The sequence below is a fragment of the Hippopotamus amphibius genome, chromosome 6, assembly GCF_030028045.1.
Source record: "Hippopotamus amphibius kiboko isolate mHipAmp2 chromosome 6, mHipAmp2.hap2, whole genome shotgun sequence".
In the NCBI taxonomy this organism is placed as follows: Eukaryota; Metazoa; Chordata; class Mammalia; order Artiodactyla; family Hippopotamidae; genus Hippopotamus; species Hippopotamus amphibius.
The window spans coordinates 47,039,036-47,059,769 of record NC_080191.1 but is presented as its reverse complement, the minus strand read 5'-3'; the positions used below and the strand labels follow the sequence as shown (position 1 = coordinate 47,059,769).

Here is a 20,734-nt window from a genome sequence, read left to right as displayed (position 1 = left end):
CGTCTGGGAGGGTGCGCGCACGAACGCACACGACAAATCCCGCCCATTTCCCCGTTGCTCAGCGACTGCGAGGCAACTACGGTTCCCAGCAGGGACCACCCCAGTGCGCCTGGCTCGTAGCAGTTAGAGCTCAGAGGAGGCCGAGCAGCTTGGCGGATAGGCCGCCTGTGGCACCAGCGCTCTCTGCTGGCTGCTGGCAGGAGGGAGAAGAGATTTTCTTTTATTTCTCTTTGTTTCCACCCTCGACCCCCGTTTTGTGTTTGAAGGACGGATAGAAAGGGAAAAAGAAAAAGAAAACAATGTGTGTTGATTGGGATAAAAGTTAAAGACATGAATTGCCTTTGGGAATTGCCTTCAGGAATTACCGCTTCCAGTACTTCAGATTATGTTAATAGCGTCCATACAAGCCTTTCTGATTTTAGAAACTTTAAATTCAATTTTTGCGTAAGATAAGAGATGAGCTGTTTAAAATTTTAAATTACACTCTTCTGTAGGGACACATTGGATAAAATAACCAAGTACTTTTTCAACATAAATACTAACACATTAAGCTTGAATAAAATTGAACTTTTGTTCTGAGCTGGATAGCATATACACTAGTGAATGGTTAATTTGTAGATTGTTTCTGGAGAGTAATGAACGATTTGCAAAGTCATTTGAAAGTTACTGTCTTGTCAATGCACACATAAGGCGTTCAGGTAATCGTTCTTGCTCAATGCTGCTAACATACCATCGTAGATAAGCATCAACTTTTCCTTCTCCCATCAGTGACATCAATTCTTTTTCTCTCTTCTCCATCCCATACTATCAGGACTTTACACTCTATTTATCTCCTCCAATAACCATCTTTATTTCTTTATTTTATCTCAGTCCCCAGTTTTGAGAGTTCATCTTAAAACTGGTTTTCATTGAAATCACACCATCTCCAGGAAACAAGATCTCAAATTCTGAAATTTCCCTCTACCTAGTATTTTCTAATCAACACTCCACCCTACCCCCATCCCCAACCTCAGCAGAACCTGCTCTATGTCCTTATGTTACCTCCAGTCCACATCTGTTTGCAGAGTACATCACCTTACTCACGGGGCTGCTTGTTTTACAAGAAACTGAGTTCTGTGTTCTCCCCAGTTTCAGCAACACATTCATTACCATTTGAGGGTGTATGTACTATGGACTGAATATTTGTCTCCCCAAAATTCATATGTTGAAACTGAATGCCCAAGGTGATGATACTAGGAGGTGGAGGCCTTGGCATATAATTAGGTCATGCAGGAAGCCCTCATAAATGAGATTAATGTCCTTATAAAAGAGACCCCAGAGAGCTAGCTTGCCCTTCCACCATTTGCAGATACGATGAGAAATCAGCATTCTGCAACCTGGAAGAGGGCTCCCACCAGAACCTGACCATGCTGGCAACCTGAATCTTGACCCTCCAGTTTTCAGAACTGTGAGACATAGATTTCTGTTGTCTATAAGCTGCCCAGTCTGTGGTATTTTGTTACAGCAACCTGAACAAAGATAGTATGGTTTCTTTCTCCTTCTCTATTTCCACTCTCCAGTCAGAAGTTGCTAGATTGGTCGAGAAATCAGACACATAGAATTTATTGAACTTGCATTAGGTCACAGCCAGTAAGTATGAGTGTTTGACCTTAAAGTCCAGGTAGTTTGGTTTCAGAGCCTGTGAACCTAACCATTACTACTTGACTTTTAATGTCATTCTAAACCAATATATCCTTGTGTTTTATCTTTGTTGCAAAATCCTTTGTCTGAAAATCAAATGTTCCTCTTCCTAGTGAAAGCTCTACTTTCCTGTTTTTCTGCTGATTGCTCCCTCCAGGACTGGAGGTTGCTCAAGGTTTCTTTGTCATTTGCATACCTTCTAGGAGGGGAGGGACAAAATAAATAAGTGAAATGGTTAGAATTGGATTTTACTCTACCTGCTGACACATACTCTCTTCCTTCTAAGTACTGTACTCTCTTCTCCAGAGGATAATTGATATGATGGAGAAAAGTAACAGATATTGTTAACGTAACAGCACGTTGAAATTATGCTGTGAAACAAAGTAAATATTAACAACGTGAGGTTGGTTTTTCTGGCTGATGACTTACAATTAAGAATTTACTGATATTTTACTATGAAGAAACACCTAAACTCTCCTCCAGCCGACTCTGATCAGTTGCTGAAGGACCTGATATCACCCTATGGGTTGGGACTAGAATCTTGGCAAGTTATGGAAGAGCAGAGATAGGAGCTAGGAGCAACCACAGGAAGAAGAAAAGGGAGAGAGACCAGAACTGACTGGTGTGTTGATGGGAAAAGTTAAATGTCTTGTACCATTCCCTGGACTCCAATGTGCTTGTAGTTATCTCACAGCAAAACTTTCTGTTCTACATTTGTGGTCACAGATATTTTGATGGGAAATGACAGGGCTCAACCAATGTAATAAGGGTGGTATAAACCCATAGCTGTCTCTTTTGGGTACACTCTCTATGGTAGAAATTTGGCTTGCAGTATATGAGACTCACGTTTTGATTTTTAGCATCCCCTAGAGTTTTTTGTTTGTTTGTTTGTTTTGTTTTTCCTACAGTTGCTAGCAGAAGACTGAAAGAGAAGACTGATGACTTGGGCCGGTCCATTTACATATCCATGGCTGAGAAGGGGTAGAGGTAAAAAAAATTACTGTTTATTTTTTCAACACGGATATCCAGTTGTTTCAGTACCATTGAATTATATTAGAGAATTACAAAAACAACAACTGTATATGTGCTGAACTATTTTTGGTCACTCCATTGTTCCTGTAATCAATATGACTATGTATGCCGAACCTACCCTGTTTTGATTATTGTACCTTTGTAGTAAGTCTTGAGAGAACATAATGTAAGTCATCTATTTTTATTTTACCTTTTCAAAATTATGTTGCCTATTCTAGGTCTTTTGTATTCCACATAAACTTTAAAAGCAGCTTATTAATTTCTACAAAAGCTTGCTGGTATTTTGACTGGAATTGTATTGGATCTACACATCAATTTGGAGTGACTGAAGTTATAAAAGATTAAGGTTTCCAAACCATGAACTTGGTTTATTGTTCCACTTATTTAAAACATATTTAATTTCTCTCAACAGTATTTTGTAGTTTTCATTGTACAGGTTTAGCACATCTGTTGCAAAATTTGTCTCTACCTGTTTCATGTTTATGAATAGTATTGTAAATGACATTTTAAAATTTAAATTTCATTTTTTATTACTCTACAGAAATTTTAACGTTGATAATTACAAATTCTAGTAACTTTTAGTACATCCTTTAGAATTTTCTATTTACATGATGATGTCTGTGACAAAAGACCATATTTCCTCTTTTCTAATCTGTACATCTATTTTTTGTCATTTATTGAATAAGTATATATTAAAAATATACATGTATCTTTTGTTTTGTTTACTCTTTATTTTAAATTATTTATTTATTTATTTATTATTTTGGCTGTTCCGGGTCTTAGTTGTGGCATGCATGCAGGATCTAGTTCCCCAACCAGGGATCAAACCCAGGCCCCCTGCATTGGGAGCACAGAGTCTTACCCACTGGACCACCAGGGAAGTCCCCTGTTTACTCTTATTGGCCTCCAGTTCAATGTTAAACAGGAGTGGCAAAAGTGCCTTACCTTTTTTCCTGATTATAGGGGAAATTATTCATTCTTCCAGTATTAAGTGGGATATTTACTGTAGGTATTTTTAGATTTTTTTTAAAATCAAATTTAACTAGTTCCTTTTCACAGTGAGAGATTTGGGTTTTTGTTTGTTTCATTATAAATGGGTGTTATGTAATCAAATGCTTTTATCTGCATCTATTAAGATGACTACGTGAGGTTTTTTTTCCTTTATTCCATTAATCTAGTTGAATTACATAACTGGTTTTCAAAATGCTAAAAAAAACCCTTTCATTCCTGGGATAAACCCCACTTGAACATAGTGTATTATCTTTATATATATTGCTGGATTACATATGCTAGACTATTTTTGCTAAGAATTTTTGATTTCAGGGTTATGCTGGCTTCATTAAATGACATGGCAAGTAGTCCCTCCTAGTTCCTAAAAGAGATTGTGGAGTATTAGTTCTTCCTTAAACATCTGATGCAATTCACCAATGAAGATATCTGGGCTTGATGTTTTCTTTCTGGGAGAGCTTTTGATTTTAAATTCAATTTCTTTAATAGGTATAGAGAAATTCATATGTTCTGATTATTGTGGAGTCAGTTTTTAGTAATATGTGTCTCAAGGAATTCTTCCATTTCATCTAAATATTGAACTTATTGGCGTAACATAGTTCATGGTGTTTCCTTACAATAATTTAAATGTTCTGTTGTGATGTCCCTTTCTTTTTTCTTTTACGATATGAGTAGTTTTCATTTTCTCTTTTATTATCTCAGTCTATCTAGCTAGAACTTTACTGATCTTTTCAAAGACCAGCTTTTCATTTCATTGATTTTTCTATTATCTTTCAGTTTTCTATTTCAATGTCTCGTGCTCTTATTTTTATTTCCCTCCTATGTAATTTGTATTTAAACTGTGTTTTTAAAAATAATTTCTTGAAGTGGAAGCTAAAATCATTTTATAACTTTCTTTTTTTCTAGCAATATTTAGAACTTTTAATATGTTGTCAAGAACTGTTTTAATTGCTTTCCACAAATTTTGATAAATTATGTTTAAAGTAGTTTAAAATTTTCCATGTAATTTCTTCTTTAATAAATAGGTTAATAAAAATGTATTGTTAGTGTCTCAAATATTTGGGCATATATCAAATATCTTATTTTTACTAATTTCCAGTTTAATTCTGTTGTGATTTCAATCCTTGAGACTTTATCATGACCCAGAAAATGAACTCCCTTGGTGAATGTTACACATGCACTTGAAATAGATGTATATTCTGCTGTTGTCTGCTGGAGTTGTTCTCTAAACATCAATTAGTTCAAGTTGCTTATTGGTAACGTTTAAGTGTTCTGTTTCCTTCCTGATGTTCTACTTTGTCAATTGATTACTGATGAAGAATGTTGAAATCTTTAATTATAATTGGATATATTTCTCTTTTCGGTTCTAGCAGGCTTTGCTTCTTATATTTTGGCACTGGCATACACATTTATAACTGTTATGCTTCCTAATGAAATTATACTTTAATCATTATGAAATGTCTCTTTTATCCCTGTCATTATTCCTTGTCCTGAAATCTGCTTGACTTTTCTTATATTAATACAGCTAATTTAGCTTTCTAATGCTTACTGTTTGCATGATATATCTTTTCCCACTTTTTATTATTATCTATTTGTAAAAATATTTAAATGTTTTAAATATTAAATATTTAAATATTTAAAGTTGCGTTCTTGTTAATAGTCTGATCTGGATTTTAAAAAAAATGCAGTCAGCAATCCCTGTTTTGGTTTGGAGTGCTAAGATCTTTATATTTACTGCAATTGTCAGTATTTTTAGTTTTAGTTCTACTACCTTGTTATTGTTTTCATTGTCCCATCTGTTTTTGTTCCCTTTTTGTCTTTTTTGGCCATCTTTTGGATTAACTGAGTGTTTTAATTTCCTTTGTTGGCTTAGCAGCCAAAATTTTGTTGTTTTATTTTTCTGGTTGTCTTGTATTTTACAGTATACATCTTTAAATTATCACAGTGTACTTCAAGCAATAATATATAACTTCACATAAATTATAAAATCTTACAAGGATATACTTCCACACTTGATTTGATATGCCACATTTGTCTATTTAATTGTTATTTTCAAGAACAATTTTGGATTTATCTACTGTATGCTGTTCGTTTTCTAATTTATTACTGTCTTTATCCTTATTAAATTATTTTTGTTTTCCTTAGTTTTATTTTGAAGTTCTTGTGTATGCTGTTTGAATTACATTTATTGTTTCTTTTTAAATAAGAAATGTATTTTCCACTGTCAATTTGCCATGCACTACAATTTTGGCAATATCCTAAAGGTTTTAATATGTAGTATTCTGACTGTTGTTCATTTATAAACAGACTGAAAAACTTCAGTTTGAATTACCTTATTTGACCCAAAAATTTTTTATGGAATAACTTTAAATATATTTTCAAATGGTTAGTCATTTGTTTATCTTTGACATTCTTGTTAATTTTTGCTACATTTGTATATAGTTAGAAAAATCAGTTTTTACATTTTAAACTATATTACATATGTATATAAATATCTTATATTTATATTTTACAAATGCTGTATTTTTATGTAGCATTTAATATGCAGGAGTATACAGCTGCGTGCTAACAATCCTGATATAGTTACTAACAAAATGAAATCATAGAATAGTATAGATCATCAAGGAATTAAAAAGACTGGCCATACCGACTCTCATAGGATCTGTATCTTTACACATAACAATACACACTGTTTACTTAAAAGAAGCAGAGGTGACCAGGGTTCTTCTAGTGGCTTAGAAATGCTATCCTTCCTCCTTGTCAGCTGAGCAGAGTCCAGGGCTAAGGAGGCTAGATTTCACAGGACAGACTACCTTAGAGGGAGAAGCTGCAAAACGTGAGAGCTCCACAGATCTGTAAAGGGTCTTTGACTGAGTCCTGCTTAGTTTAACATCTTTAAACATCTTTGCGGAAAAGAACAACCTGAAAGGATTAAAAGGAACAATACCCAAGATTCGCACAAAACTGAGAATAGTTACTTTTTTCCAACAGCTAGGGTAGAAAGTCTCTTAAAAAGAGGCATACTTTGACAATGTCCTAGGATGAATCAGAATAAGAATAAAGCAAAGTGTTCATCTGTGAATAGACATATTATGGGGAAGTCTTTTTGTTGTTGTTGTTTGTTTGTTTGTTTGTTTTAAAATAATCTTCCCTTAGAAAAATCCTGCGAGGCAAACAAGAAGAATGTCTTCTTCCCCTTCTTTCCTTGGGCACAGCAAAGACCTGCTTCCTGTAGCTGCCGCAATTTCTGGTGCAACTGTGAGTGCAATGGGTTGAATGTTTGTGTCCCCCCAAAATTCATGTTTTGGAAATCCTAACCTCTAATGTGATGGTATTAGAAAGTGGGACTGGACTTCCCTGGTGGCGCAGTGGTTAAGAATCTGCCTGCCAATGCAGGGGACTCTGGTTTGAACCCTGGGCTGGGAAGATTCCACATGCCACGGAGCAACTAAGCCCATGTGCCACAGCTACTGAGCCTGCATTCTAGAGCCCTCAAGCCACAACTACTGAGCCCACGTGCTGCAACTACTGAAGCCTGTGTACCTAGAGCCCATGCTCTGCAACAAGAGAAGCCACCACAGTAAGAAACCCCTGCACCACAACGAAGAGTAGCTCCCACTCACCACAACTAGAGAGAACTCAAGTGCAGCAACGAAGACCCAACACAGGCAATAAATAAATAAATAAATGAATAAATTTATTAAAAAAAAAAAGAAGATGGGACCTTTGGGAGGTAAGTAGGTCATGGGGATGGAGCCCTCATGAATGGGGTTAGTGTCCTTATAAAAGGAACCCTAGGGAGCTCTCTGGCCTTCTTTCCACCACGTTAGGATACAGTGACAAGTGTGTAATGCAGAAGAGGACTCTCATCAGAACCTGAACATGCTGGCACCCGGATCTCAGACTTCTCTCCTCCAGAACTATGAGAAATAAATTTCTTTTGTTTATAAACTATCCAGTCTAGGTATTTTGTAATACTGATAGCAGCCCAAATGGACTAAGATAATGAGTCAGCCAGCTTGAGGAAGGAATTCAAGAATTAGAGAATGGTGGAAAGATAATATTTCCAAAGCACCAAAGGGGCATCTCATAGAGCACTCAGAAGGTTTGCCTTAGTAATGGGACAAAATTAGTCCTTCAGGGAGGGCTACACTGCTCCCATCTAACAAAGCTTAAAAGAAAGTACCAAAGATCAACTGTTTCCAAGTAATTTAACTGGTGCCCCAGAATAAAATTTAAGAATTATTCATGGGAAGACAAAAATATTCAGCATCCAACAAGGTAAAACACATGATATCTGGTATCCAATAAAAAATTACATGCCTTCTAAAGATTCAGGAAAATATGAGAAATTAAAGATGTATGTGTTTGTGGGAGAATTGGTAGGAGCAGTCCACCCTAGATACAGGCAATAAAGGGTATATTATCTACAGATAACTTAAAAATAAGAATAAAACATACTAAACATTGTTGCTGTTTATTAGCACTAAGGGCCAGTGATTCTAAACAAAAATAATGAAAAAATACTCCTTCCCATCAGAGTAGGCTATTTCCAACAGCCCCCACCCTCTTGTCATGCCACTGTGCCACTCACTAGAACATGATCTTATAAGGGTACTAACTCTTGTTTATCTTTGTATTTGAACTTTTGATGTGGTACATGTTTAATAATATGAGTCAAAAATTATCCACACTCTGGCTGTAGAATTTATTTTAATTAACTTCTAGAAAAGACAAATACATCATTTTTCGACATAATGTCCTTGCTTTTCAATACATTTTGTCCATCTGTCAACAAGCTTTCATATTTCCTCATTTAAAAATGTTTTAGGCTGAGCTGTGAGCCACGAATGCACTGCTCTCTTCACTTCTTCATCAGAAGTGAATCTTCATCCTTGTAGTGTTGCTTTCAGGGGACCAAACAGGTGAAAGTCCGATGGAGCAAGATCAGGACTACAGGGAGGATGCTTTAACACCTAAAATGAAGTTTTTGCAGAGTGTTGACAGTGTGGGCAAACGTGTGCAGGCGTGCATTGTCATGCAAGATCGCAACGCCCTTGGATAGCAGTCCTCTGCGTTTAATCCAAAGCTTAGGCTTCAGCTCTTTAATAAGCATCTCACTGTAATGAGCACTGTTGATTGTTTAACGTTTTCCTGATAATGTTCCAATACTGGCCCTTGAGAATCCCATAAAACTGTAAGCATCAATTTTCCAGCTGATGGTTGACTTTTGAACCTATTTTTTGGTCGGCAATTGAGAATGTTTCCGTTCTACTCTGCTGTTTACTTTCAGGCTCGTAGTGTTGAATCCATGTCTTGTCACCAATAATGATTCTCTTTAAGAAACTTTCACCTTCCTTAGAGTATTGGTCCAAATTTTGTTTGCAGATATCCAAACACTTCTGTTTATGCTCTTCTGTGAGTTGTTTTGGTACCCATCTTGCAGAAACTTTTTGAAACTTAAATTTGTTGTGGATTACTTCATTTTGAGGGGTTAAAGCATCTTCCCTATAGTCCTGACCTTGCTCCATCGGACTTTCACCTTTTTGGTCCTCTGAAAGCAACCCACGAGGATGAAGATTCACTTCTGATGAAGTGAAGACAGCAGTGCATTCATGGCTCACAGCTCAGCCTAAAACATTTTTTATGAGGGAAAATGAAAACTTGTTGACAGATGGACAAAGTGTATTGAAAAGCAAGGAGATTATGTTGAAAAATGATGTATTTGTCTTTTCTAAAAGTTAATTAAAATAAATTCTACAGCCAGAGTGCGGATAATTTTTGACTCACCCTTGTAGATACTAAGCAGCTATTTGTTGAATGAAGGTAAATTGGATTTTCTCTTGTGCTTTCATGTGGAGAAAGCCTCAATGATTTAAAAATCCTAAATGTAGAAATTCACAATATCAACTATAGGTTGAATAATGCTTAAGAAAAAGCTGAAAACCTCTGTTTTTGACTGACTATACTTATTTCCCTAATAAAGCACCAGTATAAGGCAGTCATACATAAAGTTTTTAAATTATATTATGTGGACATGATTATTGGTAAGACAGACAGATAAAAAGAAATGCACTGAATTAATATAAAACTGCTATTGAAATCATTTCATAGCTATTTAGGAAGTCTAACTTAATGTACACATAACTTTCTATTTCAATAATCTTGAATATAGAAACTATAGTTATAGTATATCTATGAGCACAGAGAGTTTTTTTTCTCCAAGAAGAAACAAGGAAACCATGTACAGTGTTTTCCATAGCATTTTTTATTTATTTGGTGGCCATATTACCATATCATATAATATTAAAAATTTCAAGAAAACAGTATGAGTATAATATTAAAAATGTAAATGCTCCATTTCTTCGTTAGTCATCAAATTATAGAATGACTGTTTTAATAATTGACAACTTTTGTACTTTAAGTAATATTTTACATGAATGCAACAATAATTACATCCTCAAAGTTTATGCTGCATAGTTAAGTGGAAAGGGAAATGGCTTTATAGTTAGGAAAGCTGAATCCTAGTCTGGTTGCGTGACTTTGGATGCATATATTAATCTCCCTGAGCCTTATTTTACTATTCTGTGTAAAAGAGTTAATAAAAGTTTCTCTGGCCATAAAATACTGTGATCAATCAAGATGTACATGAAAGAATTCTGTAAAAGTACTATCTAAAAATGAGTTAACGTTAGTTCCATGTATATTTCCTAATGCGTGACAAAATTAAAATGGAACGAAAGGTTTGTTCAAGAATCCCTGCCTTAGAACTTAGTATTGTATTTTATACTAGACATAAATTTCAGGCACACTGAGGTAAATTTGAAGAACAGATATTTATGTTTGAAGCTGAGATACTGAATAAGATAAAACTAAATAAAAATGGTTGATAAATAACGGTGGCATGACAGCAGGTAATCCACCTTTCGGTCATTGCCTAATTAGAAAGCATAATCTTCTAAATATGATCTCAAAAATCTCAGCAACACATAATACTATTGTAATTGCAGTAAATGTATACATTGCAATGAGAAAAATGGTCTTCTCAAAGTGTTCTGGCACCATGCATTTTATAATAGTAAATTTTTTCCCAAGAGACTCAGCATCACACAGGTAGAGAGGTTTTACCTGGAAACCAAAGAGGTGAATTTGAAGCCAAAATGCTACCACTTCTAGACTAATTCGTAAGAAAACAGAGAGGATATAAATCACAGTGTAGACGGGCTTTTGAAGAATGCATTCTTGATTGATGCTTTTACATGCAGCATAAAGATGGAAAACAGCTCCAGGAACCAGGACAATCACTAGTTGTAATGCCCAGAACACCTAAAGTATGTCAGAGATATCTTGGTCAAATCAATCAGCATGTAATGAAAAAATAAACTAAAAAAACAATTCACTGACCCTCAATAGAGGCTAACTTAAAAATTTTAAGTTTTGTAAGTCTTATGAGGATAAAGATAATATAACAAAAGTAGTAATGCTGGACATATCTCATTCAATTACCAAGACGTTTAGAGTTTAAAACTTTAAACACTTAGTAATTGTGAAAAAGTAGTGTAATTTTACTGTCATCACCTACCAATTACTAATAATGATGACGTACTTTATTTTAGTAGCTGCCCAGTTTCCACTTTCTAATTACAAGCCTGGAGTATAATTCTAACATAATAAATAAGAGAATGCTGGACTTGAAAGAAACTCTTGACCAATCCAAATTAATTTACCTGAAATATACAGCTAATTTTTTTAAGAACTTTTATTGAGATACAGTTAACATACAATAAACTGCACATATTTAGAGTGTACAATTTGGTATCCCAATCTCCCAGTTCATTCCCCCCAACCCTCCCTGCTTTCCCACTTGGTGTCCATATATTGGTTCTCTACATCTGGGTCTCTATCTCTGCCTTGCAAACCGGTTGATTTGTACCATTTTTCTATATTCTGCATATATGTGTTAATATATGATATTTGTTTTTCTCTTTCTGACCCACTTCACTCTGTATGACAGTCTCTAGGTCCATCCATGTCTCTACAAATGTCCCAGTTTCATTCCTTTTTACAGCAATATACAGCTAATTTTTAAAAAAGGTAATTATTCTAGAAATAATACCTGTTAGAATATTTCTCATCTTCTTACGACATTATTTTACATTTAAAAAGAAAACATTTGTATCTAGTGTAAAGTTTACATTTGTGCACACAGAAAAACTTACTTGCGGAGTGATTGGCCTGAACTGATTGTAACAGAAGAGGTTTATTTCTCTCTTGTCTGGATCACAACTGAAGTGCAAAGCCTCATTCCCATAGACTGCAAAGCCTAACACCCCGAGGAAAAACATTCGGACTGATCCAAAGAAAAGGGTGTGGAATTGACCGATGACGGTGGGAGGCTTCATCTGTTACAGTTTTAGGGGGAAAAAGAATCTTTTGAAAACAAACATTAAAGGAGGATATTTTAAAGGATGTTTTCATTATCACATTTAAAAAATTTAAGATTTATGAAGTTTTGAGGAAAGAACCTTAGAGATCATCAAGCCCAATTCAAATCCTGCATTATGAGATTTCTTTCCCTTTACACTGAAAATATGTAGTACAGCAGTCAAATAGGGACTTGTTGCTAATGACATAAATAATTTTGGAAATTTGTAAAAATCTTTGAATTCAATTAATGTCCTGTACCCCTGCACTCCTTTTGCAATAAAATCAACGTAATCTTAGTATATCCATCACCTTTTTAAAAAATTGGATAACAAATCCAACATCAAACTCATTAGTATACACACTATCTTAACAACCAAATAATGTTTGTTTAGCCGTCATTACAGCTTCTCTTCTCAGTTACCAAATTGAGAGTGAGCTGCTTTAAAGCACCAACAGCTAAAAGTACTTCCTAAATTATCCTAGTTACAGTTTAATTTAAATTCAGAATATTTTGAAGTAAATGGTGGATATTTATATTTTCCATATGTGTAGAGGACCTTATTCACCAGCACTAGTGCAAATCAGGTTAAAATACACAGATAGGACTCATACAATTGCTGTTGTTGCTGTTTATATAATACTTACGCATCCTTCATAGAAGTTTTTGATGTAATTTAGAGACATGTCTCACGAGATGTTATCCCTGCATCCCTGTGGGTTAATCCTTGACCCACATTGCCAGTTTGCTTCTGCCAGAACCAAACCCTTATTTTCTGTCATGACTTTTACAACAGAAAGCACTTATCACTGCACATTTCCCTCCCCTCCTCCTTTTCTGCCCCCCCCCTTTTTTTTTCATAGATCTCTGGGGCCCCAGTCAACTTTCCTCTCTCCCTCCCAAAACAAAACAAAAACAAAGAAACAAAAGCCTAGGGCATGTGGTCAGTCTAATAATCCCTTGACTTACACTGTCAGCATAGCCAGCCAGCCAGACAGGAGTGCCAGCAAAGCAGGAGGCCAGCCTGGCAAGGGCTCGGACACTCACTGCCTCTCAATTACCTAAGAATTGCCTGTATGTAAATCAGTGGACTCTTCAGCTTAGAGTTTTCTCTGACATGTCAAGTGATCTATTTTTTGGGGGCTTCCTTTTAGGTATGTCTGAAAAGATAAGTACATGGGAAATATTCCTGACTCTTCTTGTTTCCTTCTATGGAATAAAATTGATTTTTGAGACGTTTAAGAAATTATAAAGCAGGTTATGATAGCTATTACATCATTGAATATTACTGATGTTACTATATTTGTCATTTTGGTGAATCATTACCACAGATATGGAAAAATCTGCAGTTAGATCCCTATTCTAAGGAAAAAGATATTATAGGATACTGCTAACCTAGATAAGACCAGGAGCTAGCACAAATCACGTGAGTAATCCCACCCTCCCTTTCTTTTGTCCTTCAGTAGACACATCATCTGCTAGACATTGTTATGGGTGCCGAGGATGAGCAGGGGCCAAGACAGGCACATGGCCCCTTCTAACTGATATATCTGCTTGCTATCTTCCGGCCACCTATAACACCATTCAGCCAATGGGGGATCAAACCTGCTTTCTTCACCTGCTTTCCTCATCTTAGTTTTGTTTGTTATCTGTGAAAGTGTTAACTCCAATCGACCTCATTGCTCTCGCGGTCAAGTGGAGAAGTGACCTCGTAACACAAGTAATTATAAACAATGTGCAAGAGGCAGTGACCTTGTTGAAGCAGACTGTTGTACTGGATAGGAAAAAGTAAAAATGGGCAATGTCATCACCCCTCAGAACTGTTGAGTAGGAGAAATCGGTGTATATTCTCATCTTCTGTGAAACAGAATTCCAAATTCACTATCTGCTGATTCCTTCTAAGGGGTATCCAAAAGCCAAAACGATCATTTGCATGAGAGGAATCCTACTATGACTTCTACCATTGTACAGTAATACGTGTTTTTGTTTAGACAATTATATTCAAGTGTCAGACATATAAAAATCATCGAAGTTCTTCCTGTGCTTTTTCAGAGATGAATGAAATTGGCTTGAACCTTAATTGCGTGTGTAGAAGAGGAAAATGCATCATTATTTTCATTGCTGGGATCTACGAGAGGCCAAATAATACTAGTTTTTCCCTTGTGGGTTATGACCCAACTGAATCATAAGACAAAGGAATAAGGCAGATGGGGGCCAAAATGTCACCTTTATTGCATTCTTAACTACCATAAAGATTTGGTTGGAAGAGGGACATAGCATAGCCTTTGAGAAAGTGTGACTTTCAGACAGATACAGGTGCAGGCCAGGTCAATGCTGTATCATGACTGCCCTTCTGGAATGGAGTGCCCCTCTCCTGCATAAGATTTACCCATGAAAAGAGCAAAGTAGAGCTACTGATCTCTGTGGGCAACTTGCTCCCAAGGGGAAAGTACTCAGAAATAAATGATGTATGCCCAGTTTTACCTTCCAAATGTAAGGTGAATTCATCAGATAAAATAGTGAGGTTGGCCTCACATGTATGACACTTGGTAGGGCTGCTAATTAGGGTGACAGCCTGAGCTTCCTCACATGTTAACAGTTGGAAGTTTCCAAAAGCAGCAAAAGAGGGCAATCCCCAATGTGCAATCCTTGTTTGGCTTCTGCTAGCTTCATGTTTGCTAATGTTACATTAGGCAAGGCAAATTACAATCCCAACCCAGATTCAAGAAATAGATTCTATGTCTTGATGGAACTGCAAAGTTATATTGCAGAGCTGTGGGTACAGGAATAGAAAAAACCTGTGGCCAACTTTTTATTCTACCACAGTGTGCCCTATAATCACATATATTCATATCCCTTCCACATGTCTTCACCTTAATCCCAGGATGTCAGAACTCTCATCTAATTATAGAATTAAAGTTGGAGTCCAGGGTTCTGTGATTTGTGTCATGTGCAAATCTGGATGTGGCTCAGAGGTGACTCTTGGTGACCCAGAATCTAACGAAACAAAAGGAAAAGTTATTTTCCATACAAGATCAATGTACAGTGATGAAAGGGGTAGGAGAGTCCAATAGACACTTCCACTCCAACAGGAGGCACACTGCTGTCACTGGTCCACAACAACTATGAAATCTTGCAGGGGAAATGTTGCCAGTTCTTCCTACTCTGGAGTCAGAGAATGTCCATGATTAAGGTATAGTACTACTCTCTGAAAACTGTTCCCTAGGTTACTATACTCTTCTGCTTAGTGGAAGTGGTTCCCTGATTCACTTTTGTCAATGGACTGTGCCTCCATGCTCTGTGTTCTTGGCTGAAAACATCATCCCTTATTCATTTTAAAAAATGGCTATATTTGAAGCTGATTAGCTTCCTCAAACAATTTCTTGTTAGAAGAAAATTGGCGGACCAGAGGTCTTTTTTTACATTTTCACATTATCTTTTTTTTAATTTTAAATTATTATTTATTTATATATTTATTTGGCTGCACTGGGTCTTTGTTGCTGCATGCGGGCTTTCTCTAGTTCTGGTGAGCAGGGACTACACTTCGTTGTGGTGTGTGGGCTTCTCATTCTGGTGTCTTCTCTTGTTGCAGAGCATGGGCTCTAGGCACATGGGCTTCAGTAGTTGCAGCACGTGGGCTCAGCAGTTGTGGTTTGCAGGCTCTAGAGTGCAGGCTCAATAGTTGTGATACACCAGCTTAGTTGCTCCACAGCATGTGGGATCTTCCCAGACCAGGGCTCAAACCTGTGTCCCCTGCATTGGCAGGAGGATTCTTAACTACTGCACCATCATCACCATTACCTTATTTTAATTGAAATTAGTAGTTCTTTTGCTGGTACAATTCTCTTAATCACTTTTTGGGTTTTCTATGTATCAGATTTAACGCAATTAAATTGGAAAAAAAAGTTATACCCACAATTACTTTACAGATATTTATTTATTTATTTACTACTATTTTTGGATTAAGCTTCTTTGAGACCATGCTTTTAAGAATTTTAGAAAACTTTTGTCTAATTGATTGAGATGATCATTAGTCATGCCTTAAATATTTGAGTCTTATCAAGGATGCTATAGCCATATCGTTGATTTATTTTTTACCTTCAAACTATATTTTACATGAGAAAGTTTTACTGGCCAACACTAGGGATGAAAAAAAAAAAAGGAATTCCTGTGTAGCAAGTCCTGATCCCTCTATATTTTCTCCAAATTTTCCTTGCAAACTCATCTCTAGTCTCCTTCACTAGGTAATCTCTCTCTTCTTATACCTTATCAAAATGTGGCCAGGAGTACCAAACTGTTACTTTTAGTATTGTCTCTGGATTGTTCCTTAGTCAAACCCAACATTTAATGAATAAATTTTTTACCTTCCAAGTTATCTCTGGTGACTCTTGTGCCAATTATCTTAATACTATATAATAAGGGTTATCATATTTCCAGCCTGCCACAGTAGTTTCCTCATTGCTTTTCCAGCCTTCACTAATAGCTTCTCATTGCTTTCCCTGACATTGGTAATAGTTTCTTTGTTACTTTTCTACCTTCTGCCTCCTGCCTTGTCCCAAAGATGATGCCATGTTGTTTTAAGTATTTGTTTTAGTAGCCCCTGACCCTTAGTACCAATATCTATATCAGTTAAGAAATTTTTTCATAGCAAGCCACTCAATTAATGGCCAAACAGCAAACACTTTTTTAGCTTATGGTTTGGGTGATTATTTCTGCTGGTCTGGGCTGGCTCTGAGAACATCTGCTGGGTTCTCACGTGCACGTGCAGTCAGTAGGCAGATCAGCTGCCAGGAGGATTATCTAGGATGACTTCACTCATGTCTGGTAGTTGGCAGGCTTTGATTGGAATGATCAGGGTGACGTGTTTCTTGTCATTTTGGAGACTAGCCCAAGCTTCTTATTATGGTGGTGATTGCAAAGTTCCCAAAGCAGCAAGAATGGAAAAGCCCAAATGTGCAAGAGCTTTTCAAGTTTCTGCTTTTCATGATTGCTATTGTTCCATTGGCCAAAGCAAGTCTCACAGCAAACTTGGATTCCAGCTCAGTGGGAAGATCTGAAGTCACATTCCAATGGCGTGGATGTGGAAAGGTGAAGAATTTGCAGTAATTTTAAATCTACCACTTGACTGGGGGCATTAATCAAGTAAGTCTAATATTGAAGAATCTTGGCTGGGGGCTTCCCTGGTGGCACAGTGGTTAAGGATCCACCTGCCAATGCAGGGGACACTGGTTCGAACCCTGGTCCGGGAAGATCCCTCATGCTGTGGAGCAACTAAGGCCTTGCACCACAACTACTGAGCCTGTACTCTAGAGCCCACAAGCCACAACTACTGAAGCCCACGTGCCCAGAACCTGTGCTCCTCAACAAGAGAAACCACCAGAATGAGAAGGCCGCACACCGCAATGAAGAGTAGCCCTCGTTCGCAGCAACTAGAGAAAGCCTGGGTGCAGCAATGAAGACCCAACACAGCCAATAAATAAATAAATAAATAGAAATTTAAAAACTGAGAATGGTAAAAAAATTAAAAAAAAAAAAAAGAATCTGGCTGCTTCAGAATGCAATTTGGGAATCATGGATATGTACTTTCTTTCCTAGACAATCCTAGAATCAGTTTATGAGAACTAAAGTTTGAGGTCATGCCTGTGTGCAGTTACATTGAGCCCATACTTCCTAATGTGAAAGGAACATGAGAAGAACTAGAAAGATGGGAAAAAAACTTCTCCGACACTTAAAAGCTAATAATAATAATGCTTATTGAATACTTTCTATTTGCTACTGTTTTAAACAAATTCTCTAAATTCTTACAAATCCATAAAGTATGTACTCTTATAGGTCTATGTTGCAGATGAGGACGAGAGGGTTTAAGTAATTTATCCAGAGTTACAGTTAGTAAGTGGCAAAACCAGGTAGGACAGACAGTGAATGAGTTACTTGTTAAATGGCAGGCTAAAGGATGTTATTGAAGATATCAATTGGTAGGTTACTAGGATCCTGAAACACAGGGGCTGAAGGGGAAATCAGCTCAGACGTTCTTGTTTTCTCCTGTGCAGAGCTCAGAGGGCTGCAGGGGTACACAGCAGCTGGATGGTCCTGCAGAGCTTGGACCGTATCCCACGCTCCTGGCCAGATTTCCATGTGCACATGAAAGGCCATGCACAGAACTAACCAAATATAATACATGCTAGGGGAGTACCTGAGAAACATGAAGGACTCCACAGCAATAAATGCAGCTAATGTTTCTTTCCCGCTGGGCCGCAGTATGAGGAGAGAGGACCACATGCGATCTGGGATCATGGGCTCTGGAGTCAGAAAATCTGTGTTTGGACACTGGTTTTACCACTTGGCTAGATTTGAGATTTCAGGAAAATTTACTATCTCTGAACCTCAGTTTCTTTAACTGGGGATGACAATAGTATTTACCTCATAGGGTTGTTGTATGTAGATTATTAAAGCATTTGGGGGACTGTTACTCCTGTCTTTAATGATAGCCTGAGCCATCTATTGTTTTCTATTAATTTTTCATTGTTGTGGAGACTACTGGATATTAACATAGTAAAAATTTTCCTTAAACAAGGAAGAGCCATTACTTTCTTCAACATAAAGAAACTTCGTGTTGACCAGAGTAAGAATGTTTTAGGGAAGGATAAATAACATATATAAATGCCATGTCTATTTTCAGTGTCTATCTCTTCATCTCTGTTTAATCAATTTGGGAGGGGTGTCTCTTCCACTAGAGTCCATTACTAAAATGCCAAGACATGGACTTTTGCTCAGCAAGGACTAGTGGGATTGAACCCCAGTGAGCTTTGAGTGAATTTAATCATTAAAAGCTACCTCTGCTCTCCCAGACTCAAAGATTTAAAAAAAAACCAGGACACCTCTATCAATTTCCTAGGTAAATGGTCTAAAATTTGAGGCAACCATACTAGCTTGCTTGCTCAAACTTGCTTAAGCTTTTAACTTCAGATAGTGGGGTGAAGGCAAGCTCAGATTTAGCACTACTACTGCTGCTACTACTGCTATAGACACACACACACACAAATTGCTGGCATTTATTGATTGATGTTATCATCCAGTACTAATCTAAACCCTGAAAGTCACGCGTAGTCTTTTGACAGATATTCTTGCTGTCCTAAAAATTTCTGAGATTAGAAACATTTAAGACCTTTGTGGTCTAACCCAGAAAGAAGATAAACTGCTAATTTTGTGCAGAACCCAAGACAGGATTGAATAAATTAAAAGTGTAGAAAAGCATTCTCATGATAGTTCACACATGAAAATCAATTCATACATGTTATTTATTATTACTATGTAATAATCTGCTCTAAATTAGTACTTTAAAATCAAATTATATGTATTGCTCTAGAGTTATACTTTTCTATGTGTTTGTGCTTATTTACCCATTTTTTCTCATTCATTCAAAAAATATTGATTACCTACAGTATCAACTGCTGTGTAGGGTATTGGGAATGTGCAAGAACAATGTGGCCCTGCCTTCATGGGGCTTACACAAAAGCGTGTGTGCTTGTGTTGTACGTATGCATGTATATATGTACATTTGTATACATGTATGTAGTTGACGTGTATAACTGCTGAGAAATTGCTTAAAATGAGGCATGATTTGTATTTAGTCCTTCAGAATAGGGTCACAAACTATCTTAGGTTATTTTACATCTGGCAAACAAGCAGAAATGATTTCTTTATAAGTTTTTGCACCGTTACAGTAATTTATCCTCCTCCACATGAGCTATCCGATGACGGTTGAATGGATTGGAATAGAGGTGGATTTAGGTGCTCACGACAGTGTGCTGCACAGAAGGACAGCTGAGATAAGGCAATCTGGATAGCTGCCTCAATTCATAAATCACAATCCTTAACCAATTCACATCTCATTGAAATCTCTGACCTGCCAAAATTGGGTTTGTCTTTCTGCATGAATAATTCATGTTTTCTGGAATGGAATTGGGGATGGCTTAGAAGAAAGGGTCAATAACCAATGATGTTATTTTAGGCAAGTTATTTAACTTTCTGGGGTGTGTTTCCATTTCTCCAAGATGAAAAGACTGGATTCTATGATTTGTAAATAATTTTACAATCTATGATGGTTTTTTGATTCTAAGTCTTATAACCGTACTTGGAGCTATTTATTAGCTCTGAGATTTATTGCCAGTAATTTGTATGATGCCAGTAATTGCTTGACCTAATGGTTAAATCGAAGGGCTTGTTTTCCTTCTTTATCAATGAGTTTGTATTTTAAATATTCCTAAGCCGCATGGTTTCTATTTATATAACATATATGCCTTATTTCTTTTTCAGATACTCCATCCATATAGCCAAGCTCTATAGGAGAACACAGCCTGTAAATCCAGAAAATCTGAGTTTGTATCTTTTTCTTCCATTACTGGTTGTTATTTAAACATTTCGTATTAACTGTGAGTTTTACCATCTGTAAAATGGGGAAAGTTATTCTTACCTAATAAAGAGATTGTAATTGGATGAGAGAATATCTGCTATAACATGGAGCTCAGTGCTTGATGCATAGTTGGTTTCTCAATAAATATGATCTTTGCTCTTGTTATGGAGACTAGA

At 36.6% G+C, this 20,734-nt stretch overlaps 1 protein-coding gene across 1 annotated transcript; it reads right to left on the bottom strand.

Annotated features, from left to right (window-relative positions):
• Window positions 1-10,650: 10,650 nt before the first annotated feature.
• On the bottom strand, window positions 10,651-12,831 carry GJE1 (gap junction protein epsilon 1). The gene is made up of 3 exons (XM_057737998.1): window positions 12,793-12,831; window positions 11,940-12,122; window positions 10,651-11,046 (listed from the first exon to the last, which is right to left on the bottom strand). The coding sequence occupies exons 1-3, from the start codon at window positions 12,829-12,831 to the stop codon at window positions 10,651-10,653; spliced, it is 618 nt and encodes a 205-aa protein (XP_057593981.1).
• Between the last annotated feature and the right edge of the window lie 7,903 nt (window positions 12,832-20,734).

Excerpts from the sequence above, each read along its gene's own strand:
- GJE1 (XM_057737998.1), bottom strand. The coding sequence starts at position 12,831 with ATGTCTCTAAATTACATCAAAAACTTCTATGAAGGATGC. Across the intron at positions 12,123-12,792 it reads AAAACTTCTATGAAGGATGC|ATGAAGCCTCCCACCGTCAT; the intron begins GTAAGTATTATA and ends AAACTGTAACAG. Across the intron at positions 11,047-11,939 it reads TCAGGCCAATCACTCCGCAA|GTGTTCTGGGCATTACAACT; the intron begins GTAAGTTTTTCT and ends GACATACTTTAG.